Consider the following 14,811-nt stretch of genomic DNA (forward strand, 5'->3'; position numbering starts at 1 on the left):
TAGGTTAATTGATAACTCTAAATTGTCCGTAGGTGTGAATGTGAGCGTGAATGGTTGTTTGTCTCTATGTGTCAGCCCTGCGATAGTCTGGCGACCTGTCCAGGGTGTACCCTGCCTCTCGCCCGATGTCAGCTGGGATAGGCTCCAGCCCCCCCGCGACCCTCAAGAGGATGAAGCGGTTAGAAGATGAATGAATGAATGAATGACCTCCACCTGGAGTAGTATCCAGCTGGGCTTTATCTAGAGCTCACGAGATTTCGGGCACGGTATGAAATCTCTGCTTGTTCTCGCGATATTTCAGCCGCGCTTTGGAAAGCAGAGCTAGATGGTAAACAAACATGGCAGCACACCGGTAAGGTAAGACAACACGTTTACATGTCGTTTTCTATATGTTCTCTGACATTTATCCTAACGATATGAGGCGGTCTTTGTGGAAAAAAAGCTTGTTTAGTGGACTAACTTTGCGCTTGAAGTATGCCCGTTCACTTACGTTTTAACAGGTCTGACACTGCCCCGGCTGTATCTAGGCTAACGGCTAACATGCTAACCATTACTTTTATGTCACTAGTCACTTGAAACATATTTAGGACGATAGGAGACAGGTTGAAAAAAAACGAAATTTCCCTTTAATTGTCCCTGTGGAATTTCCAACAGTTTTGATCATTTTAAAGTGTATTCATACATTCTTGCTCAAAACAAGGACTTTGAATACAATAAAAGGTCACTTTTATTTTATTTTATTTTATTTTATTTTATTTTATTTTATTTTATTTTTGTTGCAACAGAGGAACTGGCCGAGGGAAAACCCCATTTAAAATGTCACTCTATTTCCCTTCTCTTCTTATCTCTCCCACATATGTTCCCAGTGGTCACGGTTGATGTCCATATCTCAGTCCTCCTCCATCACTCTGAGGAGGAGGACCCCCCAAACTTCATTTATAGCAAAAGCACAGTAAAAATATCTCATTCAAAAAAAAGTAAACTGCAGACATGTATGCCACTCAGCAGGTGACAGCGGTGTCACAGACACACACTGCAAAGTATCAAGTATTCCCGGAATGTGTCATAGGTTCGAAAAGACTGCGGTCGTACACTGTGGCAAGCAGCCGTGGGTGGAGCTTTTGCCATGACATCACATGAGGGAGAGGTATAAAACAGTGACAGAGCTCAGACACCTGCAGACAAACAGCAGCAGCAGCACATTAGAAACAGCTGTAACTGTACGGATTATAGTCTCCCTGCAGAGCTTCATCAGGCTATCAACTATGTCTACTCACACCAGTGTTCTTCTTCTCATCACTCTCTGGGCTTCCATGGAGGATGGTGAGTCTATTTTTAAAAATTTCTATTATAAACAATATAATGTATTGTTTTATGAGCATGTGCGTGATATCAACCTAACAACTGAAGACAGAATGATACAAGACATTTTGTTCTAATTGTGTTTTTGCTATCAGTGTACTGGGACTCACACACTGTATGAACACTGGTGTTAATCTCAGTCACACAATAGCGGTCATCATTATATGCTGGTGCACATACATGTGTTGGCAAGCCCAGGAAACATAAAAGGATCCATTTATCATACAAGAGCTGCTCATTTTTATCTGAAGGAGATTTCTACTGCTGCTGCACATTGAAAGTTTGTAACTGATTCCTGCAATACTCCAAGGACAAGCAGCAGGAGTGTTTTTCATATTTTATGCATGTTTTTCATGTAGAACAAAAGAGGAAGTAGAATATTTGCTTGTGAGAGCATTAGCATGAATAAAGGAAAGAATGTCATGCACGCCATGCTGTAAATACGTCTGTTTGCTCTCTGTTAAAGATCAAGAGTGATGAGTTCTGTAGAAAGAAAGGGGAATTTGTGAAGAATAGTTTTCACAATAGTTTTTTCATGTTCTCACTTGCATATTCTATATATTATAGACTGGTGATGTAACACATTCATCTGTTACTGTTACTGAGTGGCTCCTTGTCTCTCATTAGGTTTGGGTCTTCCAGTGATGAAACAGGTGGAAGTGGAGGTCAGTGACGGTGTCCTGACACAGAGGGTGAGGAGCAAGCGCTGCGCCTGTAGCAGCCCATTCGACTCTGAGTGCCACTATTTCTGTCACTTGGATATCATTTGGGTCAACACACCCAGGTGAGCATGAGAGGACACACAGTACGCGGACACAAAAAGTTTGGGCACACACATGCAGCATTGTCACCTGTGTGCATTATCATTGTTTTGCAATATCTGCTAAATAAACTTCTGCTATCATCATTGTTGTATAATTAAATGGGCACTGGTGTGTGAAGTATCAAAGAGCAAAGTCTGTTTATCATCCCTTTCACTCTGCAGTAAGACAACAGTTTATGGGCTTGGCAGTGCTCTGTCCCGGCGCAGGAGGTCCACTGGCCGCTGCACCTGTGCCAACCCTGATGATCAAACCTGCACCAGCTTCTGCTATCAGAGGTGAGTTGGGGCCTCACGCATCAGCCTGTGTGTGTGTCTTAATCCAGATTTGTGTGGCCTCCATCAACGCAGGTAGTATTCCCCTTTATAGAGGTTGAGGAGTGGTGCAGCGTGAGGGAACAACTAATTTCACCGCAATGCTATTATTAGCCTAAATGTGTTGTCACTCTATTCTATAAGTCCTGCTTGTCAGAGGGTGTGAACGTCAAAACAATACAGCTGAGGCCTGAGGGAGTAGGATAGTCTCAGGCTGGTGCACAAAGTTCACAAGGCTTGTTGTTTTGTGATTGGCTCCAAGGGCCGAAGGAGTGAGGCGTGTGGGAGTTTGGAAGCAGTGGAAAGCTATGTTGAGAATTCACATTTCCTAGAAGTGCCAGAGAAATAATGTCACCACGTAGAGACAGCGGAGAGACTGAGTGACAGGCCAAGACAGGAGGCAAGGTGTGAGGTCGTCAAGGCCTCACGTTTAAAGCTGCAATATGTAATACCTGGCAACATGCTTTTAAACTAACGGGGGGGCAGCATTTCACTAGCCTGAGTGTCAGACTGAAGCTCCCAGAACCTTCAGTCTGACATGGCTTCCATTGAAGGCGATTTACAAGGGGGAGGGAATTTGATTTTTCGCTAACCAATCAGTAGAGATCAAGGACTCACCCAGAATTTGATGTCATTAGTATCCATGCCTCGGGGGTGCCAAAAACAAGTGAGCATTGCCCGTTTAAAATGTCTCCATCGTCGTGCACGCCCAGCTGCATCGCCGTTAAATCCAGTTTAGCAGCTTCCTTAATTTGGTCCTCCATTAACGCGAGTAGTGGCGAAATACCTCGATAGCATCGTTAATGTGGTCTGTAGGATCTGTAGCGGTCGCCATTGTTGCTATCCTCACCAGTTACCCACCAGCGTACAGCTTGACATCAGCATGGCGCTGATTGGCTAATTGCTAGACCCCCGGCGTTCATTGGTCCGTCCACCGTTTGGACGAGATAAATCGCAAATTCATTGAAGTATGCCAGACCAGAGATGCAAGCCTACTCAGTTGGGTGGGCAGGGTCTATGGTCTGGAACCAGGCTAGCATTTCACCTCCAAGTCAACAAGTATAAGCTCTTTAGTCTCATAAATAAACAGGAAAGAGATATTCCTACTCCTATTTACTTTATTGAACAGAAAAAATACAACTGGTAACTTTATGAATTCAAGTTTTGTACTGAGACTAGCTTAACCGCGTAAAACACACCTCATTGACACTCAACAGAAACCAAATAAATCTCACCAAAATTGTCTTGGTCAGTCTTTCCACTGTTCCAACGAACACAAAATCTGGTTTGGTTGAAATAAACCCTTAATTCACCAAGTTACAAGTTAGATGTAAAAAAAAAAATATCCCGGCCCTACATGCTGTCCTTCCCAACTGTCTTTCTCTGCTTGTTGAGCACCAGTTCGCTCTTCAGAAGCAGACTTTTAAATTATCAAAATATAATGACAAAAATCCCCATCCCAAAAAAGCAAAAAAAAAAAAAAAAAAAGCAAATACAAGTGGAATTACAGGACAGGATGGGCTGGGGCTAGCTGGTTAGCATGCTAATGTCAGTAGATATCTGCAGCACAATACACGGACATCTTTGACATAACATCATAACAGTTCCGTCTTCACATTCGGAGTGTTTTAAACTAAAATAAACTTACCGGCCATATCTTGCACAACACTGATATTTTGAAACCTTTTCAGAAATGATATCTGTTCACTGTTTTCTCCGAACATAAAACATTTAGTGAGCCCATAAAGATAAGACCCTTCTAGGATACTGAGAGTATAAAAAGAATTAGTGTTGGACGCTTTGATTTAAGCGGAGTGTTCTTTAACTACAGCAACATCAATAAAACATTTAAAATGACAAACTGCAGGGTGACTCTGGATTGGTTATTTTTGGTAACTAGACTGTTTCCATTTGTGCAGCCCTGAAATCACTTCCCCAAAGAGATCTGTAGAGAGACATCAACCCAACATACTCAGCATCCTAAGGTGAGCTATGAATGACGAGATTACCTTGAAACACACACAACTTTTTTTATACATTTACATTTCGATCATATTTTTGATCCTGTGACTGACTTTTCGCCCCTCAGAGCTGCAGCCCGCAGGTCCATGAGAGCTCGGGATTCACCCTCTCAGAGGGAGGACAGTCGCTAAGCAGCGTGCCAGCTGAGGCAGCAAGAGTGAGAGAAAGGGAGCAGCGAGCACCTGAACAAATGACACTCCTTTGATAGAGAGGGGGGAAATAAAAGGGCTGCTGAGAGATGGCGTCCGATGCAGGAAGGCCCCGAAGCGCCACAGAGATGTCTGTTTGTACCCAGGAATAGAGGGTGGAAAGCGTGACAGAGATCTGCAAACACATCTTGGAGGTTCAGCATTGAGAGGAGCTTCTATTGTGACAAGAGAGCGCTGTGCCTGTGCTCATGTTTGACTCTGACCATGTGGTCTGTGAGAGGCAGAGCGGTGGTCCGTGTGCAGACATGCCAGCTCTGACAGAGAAGGATGTAACAGAGGAAAGGGACATGCATACTGTACATACATGTACAGGAATTTATCACATATACATACTGTAGCATGTTGTTACTCTTTCTTCTGTAAAATGCATTTATTATGGCTCAACAAATGTGTCATACAAATGTGCTTTTGTTGTGTGTGACTTAAGATACATGTTGAAAAAGTTACGCAGAATACTTAAGGTTATATGTCTGTATTAAGGTTGTTGTATGCAAAAGTGTAAAGCAGATAAATCACATCTGAATCAAGCTTATCATGCCTGTTAAGGCTTTGATTATAGATATAAGTTGAGACAAAAAACAGAAAGAAAAATCAAATCTCATCTTGTTTTTATCCTACTTTCTAATTTATTGCCTTCTGTGTTTGCTTCAGGAAGGCACACTGTGTCAATAAAGTCATTACTGCAAAGAAACTTTACGTGACGGATAATTTGAGGGAAAATATATCCTTTCAGGTGGCATGTGCAATTCAATTGTGTGACAAGCAAACACATTTCTGAGTTCAAAAGGAAGCCTGAGACGGATGAATGGTCCAGGAATTCCAGGCTCACATGAATAATAAGTTTACCTGCTATTCAGAGGCAGCGCAGCCCGTGTTATCACAAGGATCTGTGGAAAGAATGCAGCGTTTTGTAACGTTGCTCAGGGGGTGAAGCGAGAGGAACAAAATGCCCTGTCACCCCGTGTTCCTTTCTGACTGCCTGCGCTGTACATACCGTCCACGCATACCTGAATATGCAGGAGGTGCAGACGAGGGCTGGAGCCGAAGAAAACCAGAAATGATTTAGCTGTCATTTTGTGAGTAAAGCTGTAGTGAAGTGACCTGTGTTTGCCGCCAGATCAAATAACACTAATGAGCATGATGAGATTTAGGTGTTAATGTGGCTCTAATTTCTCTGGGAGATTTTCCTGCATCTTTGCATTTCTTTTCGTTCCTGTCACACTCACTACTTCGACTGTTTTCTGGTGAGACCCCCTGCAGCCATCTTCTGGAAACAGGCCTGAGCACGACCACCCTAGCTTCAGACAGTATCCCGTACAGGCTGTCTGCATCTACAGTAGATTAGTGGCCACCATCTGACACAGTTATGCAATTCTCATACTTCAGTCACCTTTACACATTTGTTTAAACTGGATTGCGCAGAGCCAGGCTAGCTGTTTCCCCCTCTTTTTAGTCTTTACGCTAAGTTAAGCTAAGCTAAGCTAAGCTAACAGCTGCTAGCTGTAGCTTCAAATTTACCATGATAGTGGTATCAATATTTTATCTCATCACTCTTAAAGTATTCATCTTTTAAATTCTGATGCAGACTTTTGACTCAAAAGGGATGTTTTTGTCTTTGCCTATTGCTAATTTTTCATTATGTGGTATTATGTTTTTGGGTTGTTCGTCCATCCTATTCTCGTGAATGTGATATCTCAAGAACACCTTCCAGATGTTTCTTTAAGTTTGGCACAAACGTCCACTTTGAGTCAACGATGACTTGATTACATTTTGGTGGGAAAAGGTCAAAGGTCAAGGTTACTGTGACCTTGTGTCCATCTAATTCTCGTGAACGTGAAATCTCAAGAAAGCCTCGCCAATAAAACCTCATACGCAAATTGTGACAAAATTTCACACACCTTTCTAACGGCCGGGCTCCACCGGCTGCAAACGTAAGCATCACGTCAGTGTAGCGTCGCGGCGTATTCATTTGGGCTCCACTGACTGCGTAGGCTACGGAAGCGACACACAGAGAAGCCAGCGGGTTGTTTACCGTTTGCCGAGCCGAGAGGCTGCATGTAGGCTGCATGAAATGTTAAAGCATTTTCCACCTAAGTCATGACATATATTTGAGTTATCTACAGGTTTACTGTACTGTTTGTCATCTACTCGCTTTCAAATGTCCGCCACGGACATTTACACAATGTCACGGATAAACATTGGTAAATGCATGAAAAAAAATCAAAACATATCACCTCTGATAATGGTTTATTCATTTAAAAACACATTGTGTTCGTTTAGCACACTATTTCATGTAGTTTTTATCTGCTGGAGGGTCGCGTAGGGGAGCGTAGCGTGACAAAAATAGAAGAGCCGCGTAAAATAGAGAGTTGTCAGGTGACAGACGGGGGTTGTCGCACTGCTCCCGTTGCCGGTGGAGCTGCTGTAATTGATTAACAGCTACGAGCTGCTACGGGACTCGCGCAGCAGACGTGTCGTCCCGCTGGCGTGCCTGGTGGAGCCCGGCCGTAAAAGGATTTTGGGCTCTAGTTTCGCAGACCGGCCGCGGCGGGGGCGCAGCACACCTGCGCTTCGCCAACTGGGTATGGCCAGGCGGATTTTGCAAGTTTGGCACACCATGCGCCCTGGCGTAGCTACTCCTCTATCCCGCCTCCGTCCCTCCTACCGGCGCAAGTCGGAAAGAGGGAGGAGAGAAGGCGTGGAGTGGGTTTTACACACATCACACCAATCAAATGAGCCCCTCACCTCGCCCTTATATGCGCTGCGTGATGAGAGTTTACTCAATTCACCATGGCAGAAGAGAGCAGCAGCGTCAGATGGCCAAACTTGGAGGAAACTTATGTTTTGGTCCGGGAGGTCCAAGCTCGCAGTGTCCGAATATACGGAACTGCGAGCAGACCTCCGCGGGCTGATGATGCAAAGGTAGCCTGGGAGGAGGTCACCACAATTGTAAATCAATGTTGCGTTTCTCTCGTGTGTGCGCGCTCTCTCTTTCTCTCTCGCAGTCTCACTCGGTTTCTTTTCTTTTGACTTTTCTAAGATGACAGATGCTGAATATATACTCCCTATCTGATGCTGTGGCTGTTTGTGGTTGGCTGAGAGGGATGTGAACTCATTAGTTTGCAGCTGTGTTAATCAAATCAGGTTGGGTTTCCATTACGCATGCCAAACGTGCCAAACGGTGCCAATCCCCTTTGATCTGACATCAGATGTGACAGGACAGTTGATATAGAGATATATTTATGTGCTTATTGCAGATAGTTGCATTGAATAGTGTTTTTTTGGGTATTTATTGCATCGTTAATGTGCCTGATATTCTGGAAACCTGCCTGTAAGGTTTTGGTGATGTGTGCGCACTGTCCGCTGGTCAGCCAAACTTCGGCTTACACCGACTGCGCTCCCCCTGTGCTGACAGTAGACGTGGTTTCAGTTGGCGAGCTTTTAGCGCACCTTCGGCGAAGCCTTTTGGCACGAAACTATCACTGCGCCAAGCTGGATCTGTCGACACCTCCCCCTGATGCGCCACCACATCCATCTCAGCACACCTCGGTCTGCCAAACTACCAAACTGAGCGTGCCTCAGGTTGCGCTGCTCGAAACTAGCTCTGCGTGGGGTTCGCCACCCTGCGCCACGCCGGGAAACTAGAGCCCTTTATATCTGAAAGGTCAAAGGTCAACTTCACTGTGACATCATAATGTTTTCTGGACATTTTTCAACGCCATATCTCAGGAACAGAAGGGGGAGACATTTGGTCTGATACTGAATTGGTGACACTAAGCTTGGGCGCCCACCTTCAATCTGTGGTGACTGTACGGGTCATGTCTGCTGTCGGGTTGGAGATGTGTGAGGCATCAGCATTTCAGATTTTTTCTCTCCTTTGCATCAGTATCCATATTTGAATCGTCGACTATCATGACTACATATGAGTCTGGGCAAACATGGATGTAAGTGGTAACTGCAACTTGACCAGTTTGCAAAACAGTAATTCTAGTTATCTTTAAAGGGCCAGTGTGTAATATTGGGCATGGTTTATTGTCAGTCTGAATCTGAATCTGAATATTCTACCCATTAATATGTTTATACAAGTGTATAATCGCTATAAAATAAAATTAATTTGGTTTTCGTAGCCTTATAATTATGCTTTTATATATGTGTATATATATATATATATATATATATATATATATATATATATATACATATATATAGCAAGAGCCTTGCTTTAGAGAGGTCGCCATCTTGCGCCGCCATGTATGTAGGGCAGACCGAGTGGACAATCCAGCCAGCCAGAGAATGCGTTTTGCATGTATAAATGAACCAACGAAGACAGCGGAAGGAAGGAAGAAGGAGGAGGAAACAGCAGAGAGTGTTAGTAGTTCGTCGATAGAGAGTAGTGAAAAGTTTTTTTAGTTATAAAGTTTGCGAATGGACCACACTTACCGCACAACAGGAGAGAATGAACCCGAACCGTCATCTGCGAGGAAAAGAAGACGCAACTTCACTCCTTGTGATGCACTCTCTGCGGCGCTTTTCCTTCTGATGATATATCTCCCCAACAATGGCAGCAGTAGCACCGAATCCCATTCTGTGCATTCAGCCTCTCTTCTCGCCCACTCAGCATCAAACACATGGAGTTCCTCATCTGTATGCTCCGGCTCAAACAGGTATGACTCTGGGTCTGTGTCCGCTACAAGAAACTCTTCAAAATCGCGTTCAAAGTCGTCCATTGCAGCTACTGTAGTCCGGAGATATCGCTAGGCTAAATAAACAGCTGAGCTCTGTTTACCGGCCACGCTGTCAGTCAGTGTGCGGGCTGGAGATTGGTGGAGCAGAGAGGGGAGGGGGTTCCCGCTAAGTATGGTAAATGAGTATGTGTGTATGAAGTGTGTCTGTTACGCTAGAAGAGTCAGAGTTTGGGACGGAGTCTTTTAGCCCCTGGAGTGTTACCGGAGTTTCTGGAGTGCTCAAATAAACTGGCCTTTTTCCCGAACGCTCCTCTGGTCTCCTGCTCGTGAGGGATTCATTACAATATCGTAACATGGTTTAGATTTCTAAATAAACATTCACCTCGTTGCTAGATAGACCTACTCCTGAAAAACTCGTGTGCAAGGCTTTTTGTCCCTACGAGGCCACCGTCATTTACCCGACAGGAGGGGTGAGCGAGTGAGCCCTGCAATCTAGAATTTGACCACTGATGTCACTGTTTTCAACTCATTTTACACACTGGCTCTTTAATTGATCTTTTTTTTAGAACGTACTTTAATAATGTATTCATCAAAGTTTTAGGGGGTTCTGTAAAGCCTTGTTTTGGCATTTTTGCCATAATGTCAACATATTTCAGAACATAGATAATCTCTGGGTTTAAATGGTTGTCTGTGTCTTAAACAGCAAAACAGGAAACATTTTCAACATTTCTGTCGGTCCAAATAAGAGAGATGAAGTGTCAGGAAGTAACAGGCCAGTCTCAGGGTCAATTACTGGAAATCACATGCTGCCACTGGGGGTTGACGATATAATGATTCATGTGAACTTGAGGCGCTTCTACGTCTCAGTCACCAAGCAGCACCAACAGCAACAATAAAGCAAAAGATTCACTATCCTGTAAAATGTTTAAAGAGATAAAGATTATATGACAAACACATGAATGCTTATTAATGATTAACTGATGGGCGAAGTAGTGAAGTAAAGGAAAAAAGGACTCATACTGTGTCAGCTGAGAAACCACAGGCTGCCTCAATGGCTGAACTCTGTCCATGGTGCTGAGTAGGAGAGACTCCAGTTAACCACCACGTGAAAATCACTGGTTTCCAGCAAAGCTCGGAGCATAACCTCGTGGAGTCAATCCACCAAGTGCTTTCAGAAAGTTCAGTTATTCCAAGAAATAAACACAGTAAATTACATGAAGGAAAATATTCGGCTTGTATCTTCGTATTTCTGAACATTATCAGAATTTTCCCTCAGATATCTTACAAACTTACATAGATACACACATACATATTCTGTTTCTTAATTTTTATGAAACTGAGATTAGTGATTTCTCATCAAATTGAGATTCATTATGATTTGCTGTGACATTATGGCTGCACAGATGTTTTAACTTCACTGCGGCCTGCTGATTGTCATGAGCCCCACATTAAACTGTACATACAGTCGGCTTCACTGCTCTAACAATTGTGTTCACTGCAGCCAACTTTGAGCTCCAAAACAGGAAGTTCCCTTTAACCAAACAAACAAGCAAACTCTCACCTTTTCTCCTTCTCTTTACTTCCAGAAAAGTCCCTTTGTTTGCCACTGCCTGAAGAACTCTGTCACCCCGTAACTCTCCTGGGGCTGGGGTCGTTGTTTTCTGTCTGGCATTGTGTTGTTTGGCTCACTTGAGCCCTTTAGTTCTGCATTACATGACTGTGGAGTCCATCTATGGGGACTGAAGGATGAAAGTTGTTGTTCTAAATGTTGTAAAAGGAAAAACAAAAAAAAGGTAGGAAAAACAAGTTAGAGGAAACAGGTTACATACACCATAATACAGCTGTTGTCATTTAAATACCTTGTATTATTTTCACGCTTACATCAAAGGATTACATATTAAAAAAAACAAGATTTTATGTATTATTTTGTGTAATACTGACATTTTTGGAAATGTTGCCACCCTGCTGAATGGCAACAACAAAAGTGAAATAACGAACATGAAAAGATATAAATATAAAATATAAAATAATACACATCTGAAGCAGTAAGTGTTATACACTACAGAGGATGTGAACATTTATCTATAATCAAAATGGTAAATAAAGATTTCTTTGACAAAATGTCCTGACTGAGCTACAATTTTTTCTTCTTTTCATTAGATTCTTATAAAAGCTTTATACAGTATCTCATTTAGGAGCAGTCATTTGGCTCATTTTTGAAAACACTGACCTGCCATCTTCATTTAGGTACAAGCATTTATTGGTACAGTTTATTGATTCAACTTAGAACTTCACCAACTTTATGACATTTATAAAGCTTTGATGCAGATGCTTTTAACTCTGACCTCACATAATCTGTGTACTCGCTCACAGAATAGGTTGTTGCTTCACATTTCCTTAATCAGAACTGAACTAGGAAGAATGTCATTCTCTTATAGTGCTCCTTATACATGGAATAATCTGCAAAAGACCTTAAACTTGGGCACTCTGCCACCCTTATGGCTGTTTGAAGGTCTTATTCAAATCTTGTTTTAAATGAGTGTAAATGCTTTTAACTATACATCTACACCTTAACATCTTAATCACCCTGTATTTCTACTTTTAGTGATCATTTACTGGTATTGTTGTTTGTTTTGTATGATTTCATTTTGTTTTGATTGATATGCATGAAGGTTCTTTGTTTGTTTAGTGATTGTTTTTAATGTCTATGTTCATGCATCACTGCATCACTGAAAATTAGGGTCTCTCTCAATTGATTTCCTAGTCTTAATAAAGTTTTGAATGGATGAATACATAAACTTAATTTTGTTTTAGTTTGGAGCCTCGTGGTTAAAATGCGACATCCCTGGTTTCACTCCCTCCTACAATCGGAGTCGTTTCCTCATCACCTCTCAGCTGTCTACAGTTGAGAAAAGGGAAAAAAAAATCCCCAAACATTACATATTTTTGTTTGTTTTAGTCTCTCCCTGTAGATTGCTTCCTTCTGCAAAATTTTATTCGTCCAAACGACACAACACAATCCTGTCATCAGCTGAATTTTAACTCTGTTTACATGTACACTGTGACTTTAGGCAGTTACATAGCCAGTATTCAAAGACACATTTTCACAGATGACTTTTCTGTTTTCCTGCTCAAACTTATCATGTTTTTTTTTTGGTATTTTTTTTCCATATAGGCTATTAATATATAAATATGATAAGTCTTTCTATGCAAGTGCAACATGTGCCACATGAAAGCACAGGTATGTAGCCTACTCTCCACCACCAGTATCAGTAGCTATCACGGTTCCTAATATTTACACTTAGCAGCACTCCCAAATATCAGTTATGTGAGTCAGGGCCGTAATCACCAACTGAACATCCACACCTTCCATTACCCAACAAAAGAAGGGGTTCTAGTGGGAATTTACCCACAGCTAAACTTAGCATTTTAGAGGTATTGAAGCAAAAATTTTAGATCTCAAAGTTTTGATGACTGAGTGCCATTTTAGGGTGCCAGCATAGAATTTAGGGTCCGATAGGAAAGATGCACACACTATGACTTCTTCTATGATTTTTTTATGCCTTGACATACTCACATTCAACAAAAACATTAACAGTTGACAGAGATATAGCCTCGCGTAACACTCTAGTTTTACAAGTTTTAATAGATTTGAAAGTAATAAGAGACAGTACAGTTTTTAACATTGATTGTACCAACCCAGTGCCACTTGCATGCATTTTTTTTATTTGTATTATTTAATTACTGCTTAGATGTAAGTGATAGATTTGTGTACATTGTGGCTGAGGTTGTTTTTCTCAATATACCCAAGGAGCAGACGCTGACCTAAAATTGTCTCAAACAATGCAGCTGTTGGATCAGAAACATGTGGTGATTAAGATATTTCATGCCTTCATGTATATTTTTATTGAGGGGGAAGTCGCCATGGTCTAATTGGCATCTGTTCCCCCAAAATCCCGCTGGAGTGCAGCCGAGTAATGCTCTTATGCTACGGTATGCATAATCTCATATATTCACATTGTGAGTGTAATATAGCTGAATAGCACTGGGTCCTGGAAATGACTCATATACTGTACCAACACTGACCCCTGAGATATATTTAGATTCATATGGTCACATCACATTAGATACAACACATATGGATTGAACACACTCAGTAAACATTCCTTAAATGCTTTAGCTGCGCCGTGTCTTAATTTACTCAGGAGGCATTCTTTTGGGTCACAGCCAACAACTGGCATTGATCATGATTGCTAACAGCATGTTCCCACTCTTAGAATAGCCCTCTGTGTCGTACATCTTTCCAGCTGAGTGAGCTGAGTGAGAGAGTTCAGCAATAAATCAAGAAAATTATGCTCATGCGTTGAAATAATTGCTTTAAAATTATAAATAATAAGGCTGTAAGAGGTACTTTGTCCTCATCTTGCTCATCATGAGTCACAGGTTGACTGCCTCAGCACTTATGGGTGTTTGTTATTATAAGGGAGGGCCTATTAGCATCCATAAAGCTTCATGAGCGCACCCATTCATCAGCAACTCAGCAAATGAGAAACTTGTCAAAGCAGAGATGTGCTGCTCAACAATCCTGATGCAGCCAGTGGTCAAATATTCCACAGCTGCTCCCCAAGAATGTGCAGTGCGGCAATAGGCCAGCGTCTCACCCACCCACCCTCACACACACACATGCATACAGCTGTTGCTGGGGATCTACCATGGGGGGTGTTTTGCAAAAAGGCTGTACTGTATCATGCAAAGACATGCGGATCCTACAGTTGAAAACATAAACTAACCCTGACAGCAGAACAAGTGTGTGTTTTACCCTCCACTGTGCATTGCAATGATTCTTTACCACCAGGGCACAGGATCATATTTCTTTATGTTGGGCTCAGACAGCTGCCTGTCCTGTTCATGTCAACATCTGAACTACTTAACCCATGCAGGAACAGTCCATACTGCGCGACACTGTCACACAGAATAGGGCAAAGTGCAAAGGCTCACTTTGATAGTTTCCTTTCCTTGATAGTGAAGGAACTATCACCATTAAACGGTCTCTCCCTTCTACAACATGCTCTCGTCATCACTGTGGGGCACTTCCAAGGAAAGTGCTTCATGTATTGATTTATGGTTAGTGTATCAGCGATATCAGTTTCACACAGAGATACCAGCCAGACTTAATATCAGTTGATTCGGGCCTGTTGATAAACGACACAAGAGTAAACAGCCAGTGCAACACATTAACCTCATTCAAAAAAATGTGGTGTTTCACAGTAATTTTACTGTGGATAAGCTTTATTATTGCAGTTGTACAGCTTTTTATTCATTAAAAGCTAGTGGTCCATCTTGCAGAACAATCCAATAGCACAGATATTAGTAATGATGATTTAAGCATACAAAACAT

The 14,811-nt window shown here is 42.2% G+C and overlaps 1 protein-coding gene across 3 annotated transcripts; it reads left to right on the forward strand.

The window, feature by feature from the left end:
• The first annotated feature begins 323 nt into the window (after positions 1-323).
• LOC125893889 (endothelin-2) lies at positions 324-5,397 on the forward strand. Of its 3 annotated transcripts, none has more exons than XM_049584854.1 (6): positions 324-357; positions 1,234-1,323; positions 1,990-2,146; positions 2,348-2,461; positions 4,417-4,482; positions 4,587-5,397. In XM_049584854.1, exons 2-6 carry the CDS (start codon positions 1,266-1,268, stop codon positions 4,648-4,650), a joined length of 459 nt encoding a protein of 152 aa, XP_049440811.1. In that variant the 5' UTR covers positions 324-357; positions 1,234-1,265; the 3' UTR covers positions 4,651-5,397. The 3 variants fall into 3 exon arrangements, with proteins under 3 accessions (XP_049440811.1, XP_049440810.1, XP_049440809.1); XM_049584853.1 differs by having other exon boundaries at positions 334-357; positions 1,070-1,323; XM_049584852.1 differs by lacking the exon at positions 324-357 and having other exon boundaries at positions 1,023-1,323.
• The last annotated feature ends 9,414 nt before the right edge of the window (positions 5,398-14,811 follow it).

Source organism: Epinephelus fuscoguttatus, linkage group LG8 (genome assembly GCF_011397635.1).
Source record: "Epinephelus fuscoguttatus linkage group LG8, E.fuscoguttatus.final_Chr_v1".
Classification (NCBI taxonomy): domain Eukaryota; kingdom Metazoa; phylum Chordata; class Actinopteri; order Perciformes; family Serranidae; genus Epinephelus; species Epinephelus fuscoguttatus.

Excerpts from the sequence above, each read along its gene's own strand:
- LOC125893889 (XM_049584853.1), top strand. The coding sequence starts at position 1,137 with ATGAGGGAGAGGTATAAAACAGTGACAGAGCTCAGACACCTGCAGACA. Across the intron at positions 2,147-2,347 it reads ATTTGGGTCAACACACCCAG|TAAGACAACAGTTTATGGGC; the intron begins GTGAGCATGAGA and ends TTCACTCTGCAG. Across the intron at positions 4,483-4,586 it reads AACATACTCAGCATCCTAAG|AGCTGCAGCCCGCAGGTCCA; the intron begins GTGAGCTATGAA and ends TTCGCCCCTCAG.